Here is a 24,380-nt window from a genome sequence, read left to right on the forward strand (position 1 = left end):
GAAGCTGCTGGGGCCACGCTAGTTTGGGTGCAGAAGGAGCCTTACGATCCCCATCAGAGGCATTGCTGGGTGAGCTGCTCCTTCCAATGGAAGCGTCATTCTGAGTCACGCAGAGCTTGAACATCAGAGCAAATGGGGGGTATGCTGTGCCAAGGCATTGTGTAGCTGGGCCACCTAGAGCCACGGAGCTTGCATAATGGCCTGCTTTTTGACAGGGCAGGCCCAGGTTCAGAAGCAAACGTCACTCAAAGTCCATGGCGTGGCGCAGCCAGCCCACATCGCATCTTTATCCAGAGCAGAAAACAGGACTCCCTCTGATGACCCCAGCCCCACCGATGCCCAGCTGGCCAAGCGACGCGCAGCTGGATTTCAGCCCCTCCTTGACCCTCAGCTGCCCTTGTGCAGTGGATGACTCACATCACTGTACCTGGTGGCCCTGGTCCCAAGAGCTCCAGGCCCAGGAAGAGCTGTAACCCATAGCAGCTTCTCAAAGGGGGCCTAGGACATGGCCTCGGGTCAAATGAATGGAGTCTCTCTCTCCCTAGTCCTGTCCACTGGGAAGCTTCCTTTCACAGTGGTTGGAGAATATGAAAGCCACAGTAGGAAACTTCTGTGGATTGCCTTTGCATCACCCTCCATCTCCTCTTCAGACTCTCTGGTGGGAGGTCCCAGGCACTGCTGACGGCAGGGAGGAGGGTCTTCTCTAACTAGAGACCACTTCCTACTGCCCAGTGCTGACCAGTCTGCCGTTCTCCACCATCTTCCTGGTTTTGCGGTTGACAGATGACAATGAGGGTATGAGGGTGGCCAGAGCGGAAAGGCTGTCCATCCCCCTGCTCTCTCTTAGGCGTGCTCATTCCTTCAGGGTCTACCACAAAGCAGGGAGGTCCCCACAAGGGTCTACTCTGACATAGAGGACAGCAAGGATGCATGGGAGGAGGGCAAGAAGGAGCAAAGGGCCATTAGCCAAGGTTCAACAGTAGCAATTTGATTGTCCCTCTTCAGAGGGTGGCCAAAGCCATCTGGTGAGAACTCCAGAGGAGGAACTCTGGGAGGAAAAGCTAGAAAAAGTCCTCTGCATGGTATGTGCAAGGGATAGCACTTAAGTTAGCAGAAGTGGCAGCCCTGGGTGACGGTGGCATCAGCCTCCCTGGACACCTTTGCCTGGGCGCTCAGCCGAAGCCCCAGCTGTCCTCTTGAGAGCCTCATCAGCTGTAGCCTCGGGCTCCCAAGATGGGCAATGGGGTTGCTGGTGCCTGAGCGACGCTGGAGGCCTCAGAGGAGAGCAGAGATGAGAACCAGGTGTTCATCCCCCTCCTAAGAGAGCATCACAGTTGGGCTTTGTCGAGGTGCTCCTTGGAATTGAAACAGCAAGGGCTGGGAGCTGAGGGAGCCTTGGCGTGCGCCAAGCAGCATCTCCAAGCGTTTCTGTCCTGCCTGCCAAGGAATGCAGCGGGAAAGTCAGATGGAGACCAGGAAGTTCTGGGAGCCAGCTGTCACCCTCCCTCCCTCTCCCTTTCCTCCCGCCCCAACCAAAAGCCAAGGAAAAGCTAATGAGAGCTAAAAAGTCTGCAGCTCACCTCCCACCACCTTCCAGGCAGCTCCGGCCCCAGGCCCAGGTGCTGAACCAGAAGTGGAAGGCTGAGACCCTTGGCAGGCGAGGCAGAGGGCCGGCAGCCAGGGTGCTTGGCCCCCCACTCCCACCTCTACCCCCCCCACAGCAGCTCCTTCCCCGGGGAGGCTGTTTCCCCCTCCCCCTCAGCATGTCAGGGGCAGAGCCGTGCACTCTGCTGGAATGAGTTCTCAAACAAACACCTAGACTCGGCAGAGCCCCCAGAGGGCTTTGACCTCAGTTGAAAAAATCCTTTCGGGCCTCCAGCAAGGAACGACTGGCTAAAAATCTTTAGAGTTGATTCTGATTGCAAACAGTCCTTGGGCCCCATGGGGACGTCTGGGTCGCAGACTGTAGTGCCAGCCTCTCCCATCTCAGAGCCCTGAGATCCAGCAGCAGTGAGACCCGGGCCTGCCTAGAGATCGGGGCGGATTCCATAGCAGTGCTTGGGAGGGAAAACATGAAAACTGGCCTGTCTTGAGCAGCAAGGACTTCCCCTGGGACTCTGGGAAACTCCTCAGCAGCCTCCATGCAGGGTGGCTCCTGCTTCCAGGCTCAGCTTGCTAACAGTGTGGCCTCAGGCCCATCACTAGCCCTCTCTGAGCCCTGGTTTCCTCCTGTGAACAATGGTGTGGACTAGATCACCCCTTTGGAACTTTGTAGCTGGAATGTTCTATAGGTCTGTGCTTCTCTCTATCCTGAGATTTGCGAGCTGTGCTAATCATCCCTCAGAGTGAGAGGGGAGCTGCCTTCCTGCCTGGGAAGTGGCTGCCTGCCCTTGACACTGGGAAGTAAACCATGTTTAGAACTGAGTTGGGTGTGTATTTAAAATCCTTTGACAGGGATATGAAGATAAAGCACCGTCTGAACTGAGTGCGACTGGCACCTGACGCACAGGCCCCGTCCCTCCATCGCTCAGGGCTCACTGTACACTGTGACCCCCGGAGGGCAGGGAGGGAGAGGTCGCAAAGAGCAGGGTAAGCGCCACGCGCCCTGTCAGTCTTGCCAGTGCCGCAGTCCCCGCCATTCCAGGACGGATGCCCAGCTGAGTGTGTGTCGGGAGGTGGGGGTGAGGTCAGTCGGGCAGAGGGATGGGCTCCGCGTGGCTGCTGCCGCCTCGCCCCGTGCATGGTGGGAAAAATGGGCTGTGAGCCTCTGGGGACCTCGGCATCGCTCTGCTGTTCTCCTGCTACCACGCCTTCCAGCTCCCTGGAGAACTCCGGGCCGGCTTTCCACTGTCCTCTCTTAAGGCCCAAAAAGAGGGCACAGAGGGCGTGTTAACCTGGTTATAGTCGGTGGGAGGTTAAGCCTCCTCTGGTCTCGATCCTTCTCTCTCCATCTTGGGTCCAAGTGAAGTTTTAAAAAGCATGTTTAATATTATAGTTTTGTAGCTGGAAAATGAAAATGTAAAAGTTTATTTTTTTTATAAACCAACTGTAAAATGTAAGACAGCTGAATCAGCTTAGCTGGCAGGATGCAGAGAAGAAAAAGAGATAAAGTGGTTCTCCATGGGGGTGTTGGGAGGGGTTCTTTCTGAAACTCTGGGGAAGGGTGAGATTACTATTTATCAGAAAGGGTCAGAGGTCGTCATTGTTGACACCGCCACTCCTCTTGGAAGGAGGAACCCCCAGCTGATGGTTCAACCTGTCAAACAAAAGCAGCCAAAAATGCCCTCCCCGCGGAGTGCCCACTCAATGCGGCAGTGACTCAGCCTCCTGACCCGAGGGACAGCTAGGCTCTGCAAAACTGCGCCCTCCTCCTCTGGCCGGCCCTCCCTCTCCCCCACCCCGGGCTTCTCCTGCCTTCCCCAGACCCCAGTGTGCCGAGCAGTCAAGTGAAAAACTCCCGTGAGGCAGAAAGGCACAGCTGTGTGTTTACAGCCACTGATTCCGATCCAAATCGCATCCCTGCCAGTCTCCCGCGAGGCAGGCTGGGGGCACACTGTGGATGGATGTGCCAGGTGGGAAGCTATTTCGGGAGCTGACCTGCAGCCCTTTGCCGTAACAGAGCCTTCCTCCTACCCCCCACTCAGGAAAGACGTCCTTCTAGAAGGATCTCTCCCTTTAGAAGTGGCTGATGGGGCTGTGGGATTTCAGCCCGTTCCCTGTTGCTTGTACCGTCAGATTTCTGGCTCCTGTCCCTAGGCAGCCACGTGAGAACGGCCATGGGCTCCCATCTATCCAGGGAGAAGGCAGAGGGTGAAGGTGACCGACCACAGGGCCCTCAGCGGGATGAACGGCGGGGAGTGCGGGCCACGCAGGGGACAGGACGCCCGCTTCTCCAGAGGACAGAATCCGCCTCGGACCTGCCAGGGGAGCAGCGGTACCACACAAGGGGCAGGAGAGAAACCTCCAGGCATCTGTCAGGCTTTGGAATAGCAGGAACCTAGGAAGGAGACAAAGCTGCCAATGTCAAGGTCAGGGAGAAGAGCCCCAACTCTGCCTGTGTCCATACTGGACGGTTAGCAGTCAGAGAGCTCAAGGTCTAAGGACTTCGAAGGCTGAGAAGTAAGCCGGCCACGGCATTCCCCCAGAATGAGCTCCTGGTGAAAGCAACGCGGGGGTCTCCCCTGTTTCTGAGCAGCAAATGAGTATCTTTGGTTCAAATCGAGTTTGGGAACCATGGTATTCTGGAAGGAGGGCAGGATACAAATCCACAGGAAGGAACAATCTCTAAAATGTTGCTATGAAGCAGAATGCTAACTGGGACACCGCAGGGGAGCTGGAAAGAGCTTGGAGCAGTGGAATCTTCAGTTTAGTGATGTTACCTGAAGGCCAATGAGAGAAAGACCCTTGAGTGTTTGTTTGCTGGCTCCCTGACAGATGGGAAGGTGGGACGGGGTTGGGAGTGTATAGCTACCCGGACAGTGGCAGCGTCCAAATGGCAAGAGTTCTGCCACACCCGCTGGTCAAGGTCAATTCATTTTGGCCTGAGCGATGGCACCACAGCCCCAAACAAGAATGGGCCTCACTGGTGTAATATTTGCAGGAACTTTCCACACCCTCCTTGTAAGCCTGGCTTACTGTAGATGGATGACCATCATAACTACATCCCCTGCTCCAGAAAATATTTATTTGTGACCAGATACTAGTGCAATAAGGCTGAAAATAATATCAGTTCCTGTCCCCTGTACCCCCTCCACCTCTGCTGCCTCTATGTTTGCCCATAATTAGGGAAAGCAAGTATATTCTTCGCATCTTAATGGCTGATAAGATGGTGAATTAATAGATCTATGTCCATGGGAAATGCAGTTTCTAGTTGTGGCCACAAGGGTCCAGCCATAGCCCTGTCCTATCCACATCCTTTTTGATGACTCAGATGGAGAGACAAACATGTCAGTCATACTCAAAGATGCAAACCTGGAAGGTACTGCTCATTTGATAGGTAATGGAATTATCGTAAAACCATCTCCTTCAGGTAGAATGATGGGTCCAAACAACCAGGTATAATTTAACCAGATAAAATTTATGTTAAAAAAAATTCAGTCTCACAACTACAGGGTGGCATTCCTAGCCTTCACTGTAATTCAAGTTTAACAAATTCTGGGGTTGCAATTGATTACAAGCTTGATAGAAGCAAAAGCAAGATGCGATCACTTTTTTTTTTTAAGCAACTTTAGGTTGTAATAACAAAAGTGGAGCAGTCAGAAAAGAAGTGCTCCACTGCTCTCTGTGTTGCTCTAGACTATGTTGAATCTTGATTCTAAGCCCCCTGCATTTTATCAGGAACTTCAACAAACTAGAGAAAATTCAGAAGAGAATAGCTGGGGACTCTGGAAGCCATGTCAGATGAGACTGAAGGAGATAAAGGTGTCCTGCCCCTAAAGAGATTCAATAACCATCTGGAGCTATATGTGTGTTTGTCTCCCAGAGTGAGTGGACATTTCTGGATTGTTCCAGACAAAGCTAGAACAAATGCGTAGAAGACATGGGGATGGTCACTCATTCTAAGACTATTCTAACAGTAGCAGCTTCCCAATGATGGAATATGTCACGCCAGGGAAAAAGGAGCTCCCTGGAAACATTCAGAAGCTGAATGGCCAAGGATATTGTAGAGCAGGTTTCTGCTCTGGATTCCATCACCTCTTCCAGATGGAATCCTCGGATGCATTAAATATTTGTGAAATACTGCATTTTATCATATGGTTTATAAATTAGCTACGGAAAAGGAGGACAGATCATATGGAGGGAGTTTGCTGAGACTGGAGGAGGGGGATCCGGAGGAGATTTTACCTTGAGGGAGAAAAGCCAGATGACGATAAAGTCAAAGCAAGGCCACTGTCAAGAAGTGGAATTGCTGCCCTTCACTTGTCATCCTTGCCTTTTGTTTTTGGTTTTTTAAGCCAGTCGCTGCTGCTGCAGCTGAGCCCTGGGCAACAGGGCTCTCTCCCCTGAATGCCCAGGAGGAAGTCAGTGCGTGGAGGACACCAGTGCCCGTTGGCTTAGGGAAGCTGAGCACAGCCAGGGTTGGCGTGTGTGGGGTGCCCTGGCCCTATGCTGGAGAAAGCTTGGCCTGACATCATTTCCATCCAGAAAGGGTGTTTTGTTGAAAGCAGAAAAGATGATCAAGCCAGTTGCCTTTTACCTGACGCCAGTGCAGGTTCCAGGTGGACAAGCTGGCACCCAAACTGTCTCAGCCTGGCCAGGAACAGAACACGCCCCCTGATACCTTAGACCAAGGGGAAACTGCGCTCGTGGGCCCCTTCCTCCTGGGCCCTTCCGTGAGGACTCATCTTCAGCCCAACTCAGGGGAAGGGAAGGGCTCTCGTGTCACATTCTTTCCAGCTGTCCCGAGGACCAACCTGATTGCAGATGACACTCCCTCCTCTCTCGGGCATTGCCAGGGTTGCTTTCAACTCATCATGGGATTGTATAATTATGGTGATTACAGCTTATGGCTTTTTTCCTCTCCTCATCTTTTGCTTTCAAATTCTTTGAGGCCTCTCATTAAACATGGCGATCCCGATAAAGTCAGCAAAGTTTTAATAAGACATTTTTTGAAGCTAAAGAAAGCCCAGTCAGAGTTGATTGTTACTGTGTTCCCTCATACAGGCCTTTAAAACTCTGGTGGGCGTGATTGATGCCTGGATATAAGAGGTAGGGGAGAGAGAGGTATGGGGATCCAGGGGGTGCCCCTGCTTTTTCACAGGGCTGGAGAACTGTTTTACACCATGCCCCTGGCCTTTCTCATTTGTACCAAGAGCACGGTGCCTCCAAATCCCCACACCTAATGGGAAAAGACAGACCATCAAGTAAGGGTAGAGGGCCTGCCCTTTCCATCATAGCATACTAAGTTGGGAAATGGGGATGGAGCAACCAGTACAAAACTCAACCCAACCTTGTAAGCTGCAGCAAAAGGAGAGGGGAAATTCTGATGGATTCTCTGTCCTGAATGATCCTGGAAGGTTCCAGAGCATCCATAATTCTAAATATGTAAAGGATTCAACCATTAGTATTTGTGAGTGGTCACCATCCTGTGGTCATATCCTCAAGGGGGGGTTTCCTTGGTAATGACACAGCTTCAGAGCCCATCATTGCTAGCCCCCAATCATAGCATTGCTGAATTGTTTCTAGATGTGTAGGACGTTATGAGAAGGCTCACCAGGAAGGCGTGCGGCTGGGGTGGTGGCCACTAGAGCCCCCAGCTTGCCCTTCAGCAGCTTTGTGTAGGTTTGATGTCAGGGTCCCCTTTCTTTCCATCCTCCCCAGGACTGCACGGAGGACTGCACAGCGACGTGCATCTTGCCCTGGCAGGAGTTTGTTTTGAGAGGCCCCAACTGGCCCCTCGTCCTGCCCTGAGCTGTCCTCACTGCTCCTCAGCCAGCTATCTGGGTGTGACTGAACAAGCACTACCTATGAGAGGTTAAATGTCGAAAAGCTGGCAGTGATATTTCCCCCAACTGCATTCTCATCCCCTACTGAAGATGACCTGCTGGCTCCGCCCCCTGAGAGCAACATCCCCTTAGGGGCCACCAGAATGTAGAGAATGGGCTCAGGGTTAGGGATGGGCAGCCCCCGTTGAATCCTATTTCTCCACCTGAAGTTGGTATAAGACCCTGGGCAAGCCACTCACTTGCCCGATGGGTACAATGATGTCTGTGCTGCCCTGGGTGGATGTTGGCACTAAATGAGGGCATAACAAGAACAGCTGCCATGTCGGGCGCTCACGTTGTCGCACTGTGGGCATCCGTGTCATGCAGAACTTGGCCTGAGAGGGACTTCGGTTCTCCTCCAGCTCCACCACTTAACTGTGTGTTTCAGGCTCCAAGCCTCAGTTTCCTCATCTGTAAAAAAGATAAGAGTAAATGATTAAGAGGGAAAGAATACATAAAGTGCTTGGCATAGTGTTTGCAGTATATATGCTTAAGTATAACTAACTCTTTGTATTATTATTTTCATTATTATGATGTTACCTGCAGCCCATTAGCTCTTATTACCTTATCTGATTTCCAACCACGTCCTGCAAGGTAGGTATTATCGTATTTATTTTGCAGTTGAGGATGGTGACACGCGTATCTCAAATACGACAATGTGTGCAAAGCACATTCGTTTATTACAGCAACCGGCTCATGACTCTACTCAATAAATGGTAGCTATTATTACTGTCTTATTTTTAAAGTCAACTCAGAGAGCCAGTTTCTCTGCTTTCCCTAGGAATGGAGGGACTGTGGTACCCAGCACACCAGCTTCTGCCCTGTGGTCTCTTTCTCCGGGCCCCTGTGCACTTCCCAGGAAGCTGTAGGAGCTAGGGGCTTGTAGCAGTGCGGTGCCAGGATGTGGGGAGGGCCACCAAGGGAACACTGCCTACGTTGTCAGGATCTGGCATTTGCCCCGACTCCTGAGGTGCAGGACCCTAAGATGCCTCCTGCTTCCAGACACAGATCGGAGATGGTTCTCCCCTATAAGAGCATGAAATCCAATCCTGCAGATGTAGCGCTCTGCACAGCAGAAGCCTCATTCCCAGAAACCCTCACCTGGCAGCTGTCTGCCTGCCTGGAGCCACCCTGAGCAGTACAGCCTCACCAAGTCTGGTTGCTCCATCTGCCAGATAAACAGAGGCTCCTGCTTTTTAACTGCGTGCTACAAAGTGGGGTGGTTGGAGGAGTCAGAACCAAGGGGCAGGGGATGCTTTGAAATCCCTCGGAAACCAGCCCCCTGGGCGGCACGCTCCCACCGCTTGCAGTATTGACAGAAACAGAAGCAGAGAGGCCATTTCCACTGACACGAATGGCTTTTTCCTGGGGAAAGTCAGGTTTATATATGTACCTTAAGGTAAATGCTTGAAGTTTGCAGTGTCTGTCAAAGATTGGCATCTTAGAAGCCTGATGTAAAGCTCTACAGCCAATCACGTGGTTGCTCGTGAACCTTGCATGAGATGCTTTTGCAAGTGCCTGTGGTGTAAACACTCACATGAGCGTGTGCACAGCTGCATACACAGGTGCATGTGCTACCTGCCTGATACACGCCTCCGTGTTCAGTGTATGGTACGTGTGTAACATACGCTGCAGACCTGCATGTGCCTCTGCGCATGGACCGCCTGCCCACTGCTGCTGTGTGCGTGTCTGGGCAGGGGCTCCCCTAAAGCCACAGGTCTTCACGGTTTCAGCTGGATAAGTTATTCTTCACTTCCCTTCCTAAAAACACAATTGCCTAGTGCTGCTGGCGCAGAGTCAGAATGGCCGCTGCATTTCACCCCCGAGGTGGCTTCCTTCCAGCAGTGGGTGAGTGATCCCGGCGTCCGAACTCTCTAACCTTCTTTGGGATCCTTCTGCCCAGAAGGTGCTCCAAATCCGGAAGAGATGATCTGTTTGTCCGTGGCCTCATCTCTGCCCATCCCTCCTGTTCTCACACCCTAGTTCCATGGACAGTCAGTGGCACCCATTTTTTAGTGTGCCCATTTTTCCTGCCTCTTTTTTTACACCCATAGTTTTTTCTTCCTAAGAAACAAGAAGCTGAGGGGTCTAGAAATGACACGGAGATGAGTGCCTTGTCCCAGAGGCAATGTACAAATAATGTCTTTAGGTATTGATCCTGGAACTCACTTCTCCTGGACCCCTAGCAGAAATGCCCTCTACCTTTGAGGATGCTTTTAGATCTAACAGCAGCATCCTGAGGCTTAGTCTCCCACTTACAGTTTCCATTACTCTTCCTCTGTGGTCCAGGGCCAAGTCCTGCGGGAAACTTGGAAATCTCACCTTTCTACCTGCTAGACCACCAGGGGAGAAGAGGGCTAGGGAACCGCCCATCCCCTGTGTCACAGGGATGGAGAGCATTGCAGTGACATGTGAAAAGGGTTTGTAGGGAAGTAAGAAGGGTCTCTGTGGCTAGGAATTCCATCAGCCCACGTTTCTGTCCAGAGATGTCTTGAAAAATGCTGCTTGACCTGTCCCCTGCTGTACTTTTTCAGGTTAGAAATACATGTCTGATAAATGCCCGCCAAACTGCATTCCTGAGAGTAGGGAAGAAAGAGAAATGAGCCAGCCCTCTTTGAATGTGTATCCAAATGGACTTGGACATTCACGGAAAGATTATGCTTTGGGGCGGTGGGAACAGTCAGCATGTTGGCAGCCTGTGCCCTCGAAACTCTGCCTTGGCAGCTGGCTTAACCAAGGACCCCAAACCATGGATGTGTTCTGGGCGAACGTGTTCGCAGGAGATGAGAAGTGCCCTTAGGAGGGTGGGATTAGAGTCCTCCTGGGTCCTGAGAAGAATCACACACTGCCAAGCAAGTGATCCCTCCTGCTGTCTCATCCACTAAACTTCAGCAGCACTCTCCCCTGTCGCCACAGTCAAGGGTCACTTGAACTTCCTAGTTGGAAAAAAAGTAGCATCAAGTTGTTGCCGATAGCAACTCAGCCATGTCGCTGTTTCCTTGAGTCTTCAGGCCCTTGCCTAATTTGGGGTGAACCAGCGCAGAGATGCCAAAGTACATTTAAGGAGAAGGAGGAGGAGGCGAGGAAGAGGCAAGCACAGCATGGGCTAAGGAAGGCGTGCCATCGAGGGGCCTTGTGGACAGAATGCCCACCTCCACTCCACCCCTGTGTCCACCAAGAACTTGCTGCAGGCTGAGTGTAGAAAGAGCACCAGGGTTTTTCAGTCAGAACGAGAGGAAGGAGATAAGAGATCGGTAATAAAAGGGGGACATTTCTCCTGCATGAGGTGAAAAAAGCAGCAGGGAAAATGGAAATGCACAACTTGGACAGGAGACTGGGGAGTTGGGGACTGGGCATTGTGCCACCAGTGTCGGGCACAGCTGCTGAGCCCTTGTCACTCCCGGCATCCCGCATGCCTGCCGGGTTCCAGATTTGTCCCTGCACAGCTGGGCACCATGGAGGAAGGTCTCCCATCACCCACCAAAACTAACAGGTAGAGGTCGGACTTTGCAAAGAGCCCCATAAGTGCCGAGCATGATGAGGGGGCAGGAGGCAAAAGTGCCAGGAAGAGCAGCCAGGGAGGGCTTCCCCAGCCAGCTCGATTTAGGCACGTGGTTCTAATTGGGGTTGGTTCTAATTGGAGTAAAGCGTCCGCCCGCCCCTCCTCAGGAAGGTAAACATCACACCTGCTTCTCTCCTCCCTGGGACTGTTGCTATGGAGATCCCAGAGGCATCGGCACCAATAACACAGGGCCACAAACAGAAGTGGCAGCTTCACTGGCCGGTCCAGTAGCCACCGTTTTAAACCCATGAGTGCCAAGCGGCGGTGACGTGCACCTCAGCTCAACACAACAGCCAAAGTCCCACTTTGCCAGGCTTGCCAGCCAGAAGGTAGCAGCTTTTCCTTCCCAGGAGTCCCCAGTGTGATGAAGGGAAGCACCTTAGGCAGAACAGAAATGCCTGGGATGGTCTCAAGTGTGCCCAAGAACTGAAGCGTCTTTCTCAGTGAGGTTGAGAAAATCATCCTGCACTGCCCAGAGAGATAGCCTGGTGTGGGTAGATGTGGAGGAGTCCTTAGTCCTGAGCTTTTCCACCTGCCTCCTTCCTTGAGAGTGACAGTCATGTACAGGGGAGAAGGTGGACGGGCCATGAAGGCCACTGACCAGCAGTGTGCACTCAGGCTAGTGGTTCAACCTCATGTGTCCAGTCAGGGTTAAAGGAATACCTAACTGGCAAGGATGCTGTGGACATTAGCACAGGTGTCTCTCAAATGTCTAGTGTGCTTGACACACAACAGCTGCTCTATGTTCAATCAATGGGTGGCCGTTAGTAACTTTCCTCGGCAGCTAACCTGTGTCCCTGGTAAGGGGACCGTCCCCGCACTGCCACCATCAAAGTCTGGTTGAGTCGAAGAGGAGGGCACTTGAGAAGGGAGGGTGCGTGAGATAACGATGCCACCCCACTGGGCAGGAACAAGAAATTCAAAGAGAAAATCCCTGGAGATAGGGCATATAGGTTGGTCCTCTCACATTTAGTTCAGATAGGAGGGGTGACAACTCAACTTTTCTAAATTAAAAAAAAAATTTAAGTTAAAAAAAAAAAAAAAAAGCACTGCTAGTTGCCAGGCTAGAGTAAGGTGTCTGGACCTGCTGATGATCCCAGTAACATTTTGTGGGAATTGCTCTCAGCAGACATGACTGCAGGCAGATTCCATAGACCCACCATTGACGTGGAAAAACCTGATGTTACTGTACATAAGATGGTGGGCTGTTGCAAAAGAATCCATTGTTTATATTTTGACCATATTACTTACTTTTTACATAGGTTTAATGTATGTTAAGTCTTCATCCAGAGAGCTTTTTTAAAATATAATTCAATTTTCACCTATCTCTTGATTTGGAGGGGGGCGGAGGCTTTGTTTTATGTTTGTGGTACCCTATTTTTTTTTAAACATCTTTATTGGAGTATAATTGCTTTACAATGGTGTGTTAGTTTCTGCTGTATAACAAAGTGAATCAGCTATACATATACATATATCCCCATATCTCCTCCCTGTTGCGTCGCCCTCCCACCCTCCCTATCCCTCCCCTCTAGATGGTCACAAAGCACCGAGCTGATCTCCCTGTGCTATGCGGCTGCTTCCCACTAGCTATCTATTTTACATTTTGTAGTGTATATATGTCCATGCCACTCTCTCACTTCGTCCCAGCTTACCGTTCCCCCTCCCCATGTCCTCAAGTCCATTCTCTACGTCTGTGTCTTTATTCCTGTCCTGCCCCTAGGTTCTTCAGAACCTTTTTTTTTTCTTTAGATTCCATATATATGTGTTAGCATACGGTATTTGTTTTTCTCTTTCTGACTTACTTCACTCTGTATGACAGTCTTTAGGTCCATCCACCTCACTACAAATAACTCAATTTCATTTCTTTTTATGGCTGAGTAATATTGCATTGTATATTTGTGCCACATCTTCTTTATCCATTCATCTGTTGATGGACACTTAGGTTGCTTCCATATCCTGGCTATTGTAAATAGTGCTACAATGAACATTGTGGTACATGACTCATTTTGAATTATGGTTTTCTCAGGGTATTTGCCCAGTAGTGGGATTACTGGGTCATATGGTAGTTCTATTTTTAGTTTTTTAAGTAACCTCCATACTGTTCTCCATAGCGGCTGTATAAATTTACATTCCCACCAATAGTGCAAGAGGGTTCCCTTTTCCCCACACCCTCTCCAGCATTTATTGTTTGTAGATTTTTTGATGATGGCCATTCTGACTGGTGTGAGGTGATACCTTATTGTAGTTTTGATTTGCATTTCTCTAATGATTAGTGATGTTCAGCATCCTTTCATGTGTTTGTTGGCAATCTGTATATCTTCTTTGGAGAAATGTCTATTTAGGTCTTCTGCCCATTTTTGGATTGGGTTGTTTGTTTTTTTGATATTGAGCTGCATGAGCTGCTTGTATATTTTGGAGATTCATCCTTTGTCAGTTGCTTCGTTTGCAAATATTTTCTCCCATTCTGAGGGTTGTCTTTTCATCTTGTTTATGGTTTCCTTTGCTGTGCAAAAGCTTTTAAGTTTCATTAGGTCCCATTGTTTGTTAGGGTTCATTGTTTATTTTTGTTTTTATTTCCATTTCTCTAGGAGGTGGGTCCAAAAAGATCTTGCTGTGATTTATGTCATAGAGTGTTCTGCCTATGTTTTCCTCTAAGAGTTTGATAGTGTCTGGCCTTACATTTAGATCTTTAGTCCATTTTGAGTTTATTTTTGTGCATGGTGTTAGGGAGTCTTCTAACTTCATTCTTTTACATGTAGCTGTCCAGTTTTCCCAGCACCACTTATTGGAGAGGCTGTCTTTTCTCCATTGTATATTCTTGCCTCCTTTATCAAAGATAAAGTGACCATATGTGCATGGGTTTATCTCTGGGCTTTCTATCCTGTTCCATTGATCTATATTTCTGTCTTTGTGCCAGTGCCATACTGTCTTTTTTTTTTTAACATCTTTATTGGAGTATAATTGCTTTACAATGGTGTGTTACTTTCTGCTTTATAACAAAGTGAATCAGCTATATACCATACTGTCTTGATTACTGTAGCTTTGTAGTATAGTCTGAAGTCAGGGAGCCTGATTCCTCCAGCTCCGTTTTTCTTTCTCAAGATTGCTTTTGCTATTTGGGGTCTTTTGTGTTTCCACACAAATTGTGAAATTTTTGGTCTAGTTCTGTGAAAAATGCCATTGGTAGTTTGATAGGGATTGCATTGAATCTGTAGATTGCTTTGGGTAGTATAGTCATTTTCACCATGTTGATTCTTCCAATCCAAGAACATGGTATATCTCTCCATCTATTTGTATCATCTTTAATTTCTTTCATCAGTGTGTTATAGTTTTCTGCATACAGGTTTTTGTCTCCTTAGGTAGGTTTATTCCTAGGTAATTTATTCTTTTTGTTGCAATGGTAAATGGGAGTGTTTCCTTAATTTCTCTTTCAGTTTTTTCATTAGTATAGAGGAATGCAAGAGATTTCTGTGCATTAATTTTGTGTCCTGCTACTTTACCAAATTCATTGATTAGCTGTAGTAGTTTTCTGGTAGCATCTTTAGGATTCTCTATGTATAGTATCATGTCATCTGCAAACAGTGACAGTTTTACTTCTTCTTTTCCAATTTGGATTCCTTTTATTTATTTTTCTTCTCTGATTGCTGTGGCTAAAACGTCCAAAACGATGTTGAATAATAGTGGTGGGAGTGGGCAACCTTGTCTTGTTTCCTGATCTTGGTGGAAATGGTTTCAGTTTCTCACCATTGAGAATGATGGCCTTTATTATGTTGAGGTAAGTTCCCTCTATGCCTACTTTCTGTAGGGTTTTTATCATAAATGGGTGTTGAATTTTGTCAAAAATTTCTTCTGCATCTATTGAGATTATCATATGGTTTTTCTCCTTCAATTTGTTAATATGTTGTATCACATTGATTTGCATATATTGAAGAATCCTTGCATTCCTGGGATAAACCCCACTTGATCATGGTGTATGATACTTTTAATGTGCTGTTGGATTCTGTTTGCTAGTATTTTGTTGAGGATTTTTGCATCTATGTTCATCAGTGCTATTGGCCTGTAGTTTTCTTTTTTTGTGACATCTTTGTCTGGTTTTCGTATCAGGGTGATAAGTGGCCTCATAGAATGAGTTTGGGAGTGTCCCTCCCTCTGCAATATTTTGGAAGAGTTTGAGAAGGATAGGTGTTAGCTCCTCTCTAAATGTTTTATAGAATTCGCCTGTGAAGCCATCTGCTCCTGGGCTTTTGTTTGTTGGAAGATTTTTAATCACAGTTTCAATTTCAGTGCTTGTGATTGGTCTGTTTATATTTGCTATTTCTTCCTGGTTCAGTCTCGGAAGGTTGTGCTTTTCTAAGAATTAGTCCATTTCTTCCAGGTTGTCCATTTTATTGGCATATAGTTTCTTGTAGTAATCTCTCATGATCCATCGTATTTCTGCAGTGTCAGCTGTTACTTCTCCTTTTTCATTTCTAATTCTATTGATTTGAGTCTTCTCCCTTTCTTTCTTGATGAGTCTGGCTAATGGTTTATCAATTTTGTTTATATTCTCAAAGAACCAGCTTTTAGTTTTATTGATCTTTGCTATCGTTTCCTTCATTTCTTTTTCATTTATTTCTGATCTGATCTTTATGATTTCTTTCCTTCTGCTAACTTTGGGGGTTTTTTTGTTCTTCTTTCTCTAATTGCTTTAGGTGTAAAGTTAGGTTGTTTAGTTGAGATGTTTCTTGTTTCTTGAGGTAGGATTGTATTGCTATAAACTTCCCTCTTAGAACTGTGCTTGCTGCATCCCATAGGTTTTGGGTCATTGTGTTTTCATTGTCATTTGTTTCTAGGTATTTTTTGATTTCCTCTTTGATTTCTTCAGTGATCTCTTGGTTATTTAGTAATGTATTGTTTAGTTTCATGTGTTTGTATTTTTTACAGATTTTTTCCTGTAGTAGACATCTAGTCTCATAGTGCTGTGGTTGGAAAAGATAGTTGATATGATTTCAATTTTCTTAAATTTACCAAGGCTTGATTTGTGACCGAAGATATGATCTATCTTGGGGAATGTTCCATGAGCACTTGAGAAGAAAGTGTATTCTGTTGTTTTTGGATGGAATGTCCTATAAATATCAATTAAGTCCATCTTGTTTAATGTGTCATTTAAAGTTTGTGTTTCCTTATTTATTTTCATTTTGGATGATCTGTCCATTGGTGAAAGTGAGGTGTTAAAGTCCCCTACTATGATTGTGTTACTGTCGATTTCTCCTTTTATGGCTGTTAGCATTTGCCTTATGTATTGAGATGCTCCTATGTTGGGTGCATAAATATTTACAATTGTTATATCTTCTTCTTGGATTGATCCCTTGATCATTATGCAGTGTCCTTCTTTGTCTCTTGTAATAGTCTTTATTTTAAAGTCCATTTTGTCTGATATGAGAATTGCTACTCCAGCTTTCTTTTGATTTCCATTTGCATGGAATATCTTTTTCCATCCCCTCACTTTCAGTCTGTTTGTGCCCCTAGGTCTGAGGTAGGTCTCTTGTAGACAGCATATATATGGGTCTTGTGTTTTTATCCATTCAGCCAGTCTATGTCTTTGGTTGGAGCATTTAATCCATTTACATTTAAGGTAGTTATCGATATGTATGTTCCTATTACCATTTCTTAATTGTTTTGGGTTTGTTATTGTAGGTCTTTTCCTCCTCTTGTGTTTCTGGCGTAGAGAAGTTCCTTTAGCATTTGTTGTAAAGCTGGTTTGGTGGTGCTGAATTCTCTTAGCTTTTGCTTATCTGTAAAGTTTTTAATTTCTCCATCGAATCTGAATGAGATCCCTGCTGGGTAGAGTAATCACTTTTTTTTTTTTTTTAATTATTTATTTATTTATTTATTTTTGGCTGCCTTGTGTCTTCATTGCTGTGAGCGGGTTTTCTTTAGTTGTGGCAAGCGGGGGCTACTCTTCGTTGCAGTGCGCGGGCTTCTCATTGCAGTGGCTTCTCTTGTTGTGGAGCATGGGCTCTAGGCGTGAGGGTTTCAGTAATTGTGGCTCACAGACTCAGTAGTTGTGGCACACAGACTCTAGAACGCAGGCTCAGTAGTTGTGGTGCACGGGCGTAGCTGCTCTGTGTCATGTGGGATCTTCCTGGACCAGGACTCGAACCCATATCCCCTGCACTGGCAGGCGGATTCTTAACCACTGCACCACCAGGGAAGCCCTGGGTAGAGTAATCTTGGTTGTAGTTTTTTCCCTTTCATCACTTGAAATATGTCCTGCCACTCCCTTCTGGCTTGCAGAGTTTCTGCTGAAAGATCAGCTGTTAACCTTATGGGGATTCCCTTGTATGTTATTTGTTGCTTTTCCCTTGCTGCTTTTAATATTTTTTCTTTTTATTTAATTTTTGATAGTTTGATTAATATGTGTCTTGGCATGTTTCTGCTTGGATTTATCCTGTATGGGACTCTCTGTGCTTCCTGGACTTGATTATTTCCTTTCCCATATTAAGGAAGTTTTCAACTATAATCTCTTCAAATATTTTCTCAGTCCCTTTCTTTTTCTCTTCTTCTGGGACCCCTATAATTTGAATGTTTGTGTGTTTAATGTTGTCCCAGAGATCTCTGAGACTGTCCTCAATTCTTTTCATTCTTTTATCTTTATTCTGCTCTGTGGTAGTTATTTCCACTATTTTATCTTCCAGGTCACTTATCTGTTCTTCTGCCTCAGTTATTCTGCTATTGCTCCCTTCTAGAGAATTTTTAATTTCGTTTATTGTGTTGTTCATCACTGTTTGTTTGCTCTTTAGTTCTTCTAGGTCCTTGTTAAACGTTTCTTGTATTTTCTCCATTCTACTTCCAAGATTTTGGATTTTCTTTACTATCATTACTCTAAATTCTTTCTCAGGTAGACTGCCTGTTTCGTCTTCATTTGTTTGGTCTGGTGGGTTTTTACCTTGCTCCTTCATCTGCTGTGTGTTTCTCTGTCTTCTCATTTTCCTTAACTTACTGTGTTTGGGGTCTTCTTTTCGCAGGCTGCAGGTTCATAGTTCCCGTTGTTTTTGGTGTCTGCCCCCAGTGGATAAGGTTGGTTCAGTGGGTTGTGTAGGCTTCCTGGTGGAGGGGACTGGTACCTGTGTTCTGATGGATGAGGCTGGATCTTGTCTCTCTGGTGGGCAGGACTGTGTCCGGTGCTGTGTTTTTGGGGTGTCTGTGAACTTACTATGATTTTAGGCAGCCTCTCTGCTAATGGGTGGGGTTGTGTTCCTGTCTTGCTAGTTGTTTGGCATGGGGTGTCCAGCACTGTAGCTTGCTGGTCGTTGAGTGGAGCTGGGTCTTAGCATTGAGACGGAGATCTCTGGGAGAGCTCTTGCCGATTGATATTACATGGGGCCGGGAGGTCTCTGGTGGACCAATGTCCTGAACTTGGCTCTCCCACCTCAGAGGCTCAGGCCTGACACCTGGCCGGAGCACCAAGACTGTGTCAGCCTCTCAGCTCTCCCCGGTGGTGACCTCGGAGAGCGTCCTGCATCCCTTGCTGCCTCCCCGGACTCCGAGGCACCACCCACAGCCGAGTCACCGGCCCGGCTGTGTCTCGGATGTCTGTGGTATCCTATTTTTAAAAAGTGAAATAAAGAGAATATTTCAATACCAAATAAAATGCCCTTCAGCTCCTGAGAGAGATCAGAAAGCTTGGCAAGGACCCAGGAGTAATACAGACCTCAGGAATGGATCTTGTCACAGGGCACCCACCCACCCCCACCCCCTCCCCCATCCCTGAAGAGTGAGAAAGCCAGAAGCAGCCTCTGCTTCCTGGATGCTGCTCCAGCCTAGCTCTGCCATGAATCAGCCATGTGTAACCATTGGCTAGTTCCCATCTCATCTGCCCATCTTGCTGATGATGAAAGAGGAGAGTTGGAGTGTTTTCAAATTATTCTCTATCAAGTATGGGTTTTCCTACCATCCCCTGCCAGAGCTTCTAGCCCTCTAAACTATCCCAAGCAAATGGCACTCTCTCTCCAATTTTAAACATCATTGAGAAAGGAGATGCCACAGAATACCTTACACTTCCTTTTGAAATCATCCCTTTTGCTTTGCTCAGTGGAGAAGGGGGCTCCAGGGAGACCAATCTCCAGGGAAGTCACCAGATGAAGTCAGGCAGTCCTGACTTGGCTGGAGTCCTTGGCTCCTCCCCCTCCCAACAAACCCAAGCTGGGACCTTTCCTTTCTACCTGGCTCCTAGGGCTGACGGCTCTCCCCAGCAAGTCCCCTACAGGCCTGTGAGTCCACACACATTCATCATTTATGAACTTGAGCATCATCTACTCATAGGTAACTTTCAGCCTCCTTGAAAAGACAGCTTCTCTCTGAGAAGCTGCTGAGGTCACCTGGTGAGCCCTATTCAGCAAAACACCATTTTTCATTAGCAGGGATGAAATATGCCTGTGTGTCACCACAAGGTGATCCGTTCAGATCTATGGAGACTAGAAATCATGTTCCAAATTAGTTCTGTTGCAAGTTCTAGTTCCCCTAGCAGAGGAATCTGGGTTTCTCCTATACTGGAGGGGGAAGCTTTGAATTTAGCCAAAAGGCAAAGTTGCTGGGACAGCAACTGAAAAAGAGTAAGGGGTGGGAAATTTCAAAGCAGAGATGTGATAGCTGGATTTTTTCCTAATCTCTTTTTTTCTTTTGAAACATAATTACACATGGCAAAATGAATAGATCTGAAATGTATGGTTCAATGAATTTGACGAATGTATGCACCAGTGTAACCTACACCCATCACCCTATAAAGTTCCCTTATGCCCCTTTCCAGTCAATTCCATCTCTCTCCCCTAGAGACAACCACGGTTGATTTCCATCCCCCTCATAGCATGTGTTTAGACTTAGTGGACTTGAGATCTGTAACTTTGGTCTTAGGTCATCTGAGCAAATTAGCAAGACAATCTCATCAGCAGCTCAGATGTCTCTACTTTCTTAGAGTTGAAAAAGGTCCTGCCTGAGCCACTAGTGCTTGGCTCCGCTGCCCCCAGTATGCCATCTGACCCCCAGGGCTACTCTCTGAGCCACAGCCCTTCTCCCAGCCAAAGAGGTTAGCATCAGTCTCTCAGGTAAGTGAGTGGCGAAAGCTCCTGGTAACCCAGATGGTGCATGCTTTGTTGATTAATATCTGGAAGTGCGATGCACAGAGGCACAGCATGTCAAGCAGCATGTCGATTTTTCCTGAAGCACCTCACAAAAGGGAGCTGTTCCTTTTGTGCACTTCCTTTTAGAAACAAAGGATTCCGTGGCCACCTTCTTCCAGGCTTCTAGCCATCAGGATGGCTGCAGAGCTGAAATGATTAGTCAGGGTGGAGGGTGGGAATTGAACGTGTGGGTGTTTGTGAACCCAGCACTAAGCCTCTGGTCCATGAAATTGAAGGATCCCAAATTCTATTGGATTAAACTTGGCCAAATGTCTTGAAGGTGAAAAGTACTTTGTCTGAATGCAAAGCTTTGGTGTCTCTGGAATGTACCTTCTGCAGCTCAGTTCTTAATCACTGTATATTTTTTCACTTGGACAAAGGCTGCCTGCTAATAGCATTTTCAACCACCTTCAGCTGCTTCGCTCAGCTACGCCAAGGCCTCAGGCTGAGCTGGCTGCAGTTTCCTGGCACCATGATCTGTTCCCGACTGACCAGCATTGAGGAACAGCACACATTCACACCCTGAAAAAATTCCTTTCCCTGTAACTAAGCAAGATGCCAGGCAAAGGCAGAATTACCACTCCCCTTCCTAAGTGTCTCCTGCAGAACCGTCCAAACTGGAGGCGAGGATGGGGGTGAAGAGGAGGAAGGAAAGACCCCTAGAAGGCGCAGGGTGGGAGCTCTCCTCTCTGTGCGCAGAGCAGCAGCTAGGAGCTCCCAGCAAGCCCCTAGCAGCGTACACCTTGGGGCACCTCATCGCTGAACGCCGGTAGCCTCTGCTGTCAGGTTTCACTTTGATCCCTGAAAATTATAAAAACCTCAGCTCTTCTGAAGAGAGGCAGCTGCTGAGCCAGTGTGATTGCAGGATTTCTTCCCCAAAGCCCGAGGCCAGCATCTAGCCTTGCCTGCACCCTGCATGAGTAACCACCTTCCAGCCTCACCCACGAGGTCACCGCCTAGTGAACAGATTGCGGCTGGGCTGAGCTGCCCCCTTAGCCGACCTGAACCATCATGACCTCCTTTAGCAGCAGAACTGGCATTTGGTAAATGTGTGAGAGCAGGAGCGGGAGAGGGAGAGGGAGACAAAAATGCCAAAGAGTACCACCTGGATGGCGGAGAGGTTGGGAACAATCTCAGGGCGTGTTCTCCGGGCTGTCAGCTGCAGCCCCGCCCCCAACTGTGAAGCCCTGAGCCGCTGCAAGCAGCTGGGAGAGGGGAGGGGAAGGATTGATGGGCTGGCCACAGGTCCTTGCAGTCAGAGCTGTGAGGCTGAGCTCCAGGACTTAGGCAGGAAGAGATTAATTAACGCCTCCCAGCCCAGCCCGCTCTACAGAACTGGGAGGCGTGGAGGGTAGGGATCCTCAGGGCCAAATTCACCTAAAACAGACAGACACACAATCATCCAGAAATAGAATCTCTAACCTCCCTCAACCACAGCCCCTTCTCCAGCCAAAATGACCTCACTAATGAGAATGAAGCTGTAATGAGGGTTTGGATGCCTGGTAAACCTCACCCTCTTTGTCTCTGGGCTTTTAACATCGGCACTGGCAACGGACTGTTACTTAGAAGCTTTAGTGATTCCTTTTTTTCACACCCGCCAGCTAAATCAGAGCCCCAAATGCCATTGTATGGCAAACCTGGAAATATATCTGGATACACCATGTGTAATTTGTGGCCCTGGTAGAGGAGGGGTGGAAGGAGGGGGGAGGAGCTGGTATTTGGTGTGTGGTTTCCACAGCAATAAGCAGCACCCAGGAGGAAAGCAGCATTCCTTGGTGCCTTTTATGTGAGCAGGGATGGAAAAGGGTGAAAGGAGCTGCGGGAAGTTTGGTAGAGCCCCGGTACCAGGAGGCCCCTAGACTCATCAGCTCCACATTTCCCCATGCTTCCTGCCTTCAGGCCTGCGTGGAAAAGGCCCGTTCCCAGGTGCACCACCTGGATGACAAATGCCTACAGCTCCGTGTAAGAAAGGGCAGTCAAGGCAAGTCTTGGTTCCATGTGTGCTTTAGAACCAGGGCTGGAGGGAGTCCTCAGAGGTCAGCCTCTGCCATCTGTGAGCTATTGTTGTACGTAACTCACTCCACACAGAGGAGTAGCCATCCTGCTTTTAGTGATTTGCAAAGACTGGCACTTGAAACCCTCTAGGATTTAAAAAAAAAAAAATCTGATTAAAAAATTCTTAGCCCAGTATAAATGTATCCGGCTGCAGGCTAAGTTTAGTGTATCTGAAGATTCAGATAAGGTTGCTGATGGGGAGATTTTGTGCGTGCGTGTGTGTGTGTGTGTGTGTGTCTGTTTTAAGGTAGGGAAGAAAAAAATGAAAAGTTTTGTCTCACTAGCAAACATGAGGCATGAAAGGGGAACAACAGAGCAAAGGGGAGGTAGATGCAGACTTCCCAACTGCCCCTGAGAGCATTTGCATTTCTGGACAAGCTCCCATCCCTGCCATCGGAATTCTCGAAGTCAAGCTGGCACGTCCCTCCGTGGAGAGCTAAGCCAGATGACATATTGTCCTGTATCCAGCAAACTCACAGCCCATGTTGTTCGTTTGTTGGAAATGCCCATTATCCATCAATTCATCAATCAGCAGGTTTATTGAGTACCCTACCAGGCTTCACAAACCTGATCAATTTTTTTTAATTACATCCAGCTTACATGCAGCCAAGCCCAGTAAACAAGATGAGCCCTCACACCCCACTTGGAAATGAACATGAGGAATTGCTGGCCCTTGAAACCTCACGCTACCAAACGCTGCAGCCCGTGCTGATGAGCGACCACGTGCTACCCTAGGCAGATGGCGCTGGTGTCGCTGACCCACTGTCAATATTAAGATGGGCTCTGAGTGTTTTCTCAGACACAGTGATCAATCTGCTTGGGTCCAGCCATACTCTCCTCTAGACGCCTGTCCAATGCTATGGATTTCTGAAGAGGGTGAGCAGGGGATGGGCGCAGACCATGGCTAGGGAAATAAGCAGAGGACTGAGCCTTGCTCCTCCTCCTGTTGGTGCCCAGCCCCACATCAGAGGCTCCTCCCGGGCATGTGAACAACTGGCCTCTCTCAGGATCTTTATGCCCCATGTACCAGGCCTCACGATAGAGTTCATCCTTTTTGTTTTTGAAAGGACAAGAACGACTTCATAGTTTGTAAGTGAAGGGCTTGTAAGACTTCCTGATGTGGAATCATCAAAGTCAGCCTCTAGGTACTATAGATGGGGGACCGAGAACATAGGAGTGTATTGCCCTGTTTCCTGCAGCCCAGGCTCTGAGCCTCGGCAGCGCCCCCACACCTTCCCAGTCCCAGAACAGGTTGTCAGGAGGACCCAAGGAGAGCTCAATCCTGCATTTTAAACAGGATTCCTAGGTCTTCTGCCTTCTTCAGACTAGTTAATTCATTAGTTCCAAGTCACCCAGATTCTTAGCCATCATCCGTTTGGGTCAACCCGCCCCCCCCACCCCCGATCTTACTAGTCCCCAGGCCACCTTTCCTTCCTCACTTGGATAAAATCAAGTTCAGGGGCAGCCCACAGGCATTAAGAGACACTCTACCTAAAGGTTGAAATGCCTGGTTTGGGGTAAGTAAAATCCCCACACCCCCAAAAGTGTACCAGCAACACACCCTCACCCCCTAACCTGCCCCAAAGACCTGGTTGTTCAATTGTCTGTGGCTAAGGCTCCCAAACCCAGAGATGAAAGGGGTCGGTGAGCTAAGTCGTTTGGCCTTGTGACTCGTGCAACAATTAATCCACCTGTCTGGCTCTCTGTGTCTGTCCTCTGTGTGTGTATGCGCCTGTGGTGCCCCTGTGTCGCTGTCTCTGCAGGGAAAGTCGCTGGCGGGCAAGCGCCTCACCGGCCTGATGCAGTCCTCCTGACGGTCCCCCCCGCAGGGCCCGGGCCCGAGGACCACGCGGGCAGCCGGCCGCGCTCCACATCTGCAGACAGAGTTTCCCTGCGGGGAGATTTGGTCACTGTGAAAGAGAAAGTGTGAGGGCCGTGATGGACAACGGTGGGGAGACGCGGTGGGAGAACCAGAGGGAGGCCAGAAAGAGAGTCCACGGAACCTGGGGTCGGCCGGGTAGCCGACCGGGTAGCCCCTGTTTACAACCCTCTCTTCCTTGTATAGTCGTGTGCCGACACCCCACTCTCTAGGAGGTCCTGGTCCCTAACACGTTCAGGGGA

General features: G+C 48.2%; 1 protein-coding gene across 1 annotated transcript in view; it reads left to right on the forward strand.

Annotated features, from left to right (window-relative positions):
- Positions 1–24,083, forward strand: part of RGS6 (regulator of G protein signaling 6) — a 582,039-nt gene extending 557,956 nt beyond the window's left edge. Inside the window, exon 18 of the mRNA XM_061182706.1 lies at positions 24,023–24,083. Within this exon, the coding sequence (XP_061038689.1) occupies positions 24,023–24,073 (51 nt within the window). The 3' untranslated portion in view covers positions 24,074–24,083. The remainder of the gene's footprint in view (positions 1–24,022) is intronic.
- Positions 24,084–24,380: the final 297 nt, after the last annotated feature.

The sequence above is a fragment of the Eubalaena glacialis genome, chromosome 2 (genome assembly GCF_028564815.1).
Source record: "Eubalaena glacialis isolate mEubGla1 chromosome 2, mEubGla1.1.hap2.+ XY, whole genome shotgun sequence".
Lineage (NCBI taxonomy): Eukaryota > Metazoa > Chordata > Mammalia > Artiodactyla > Balaenidae > Eubalaena > Eubalaena glacialis.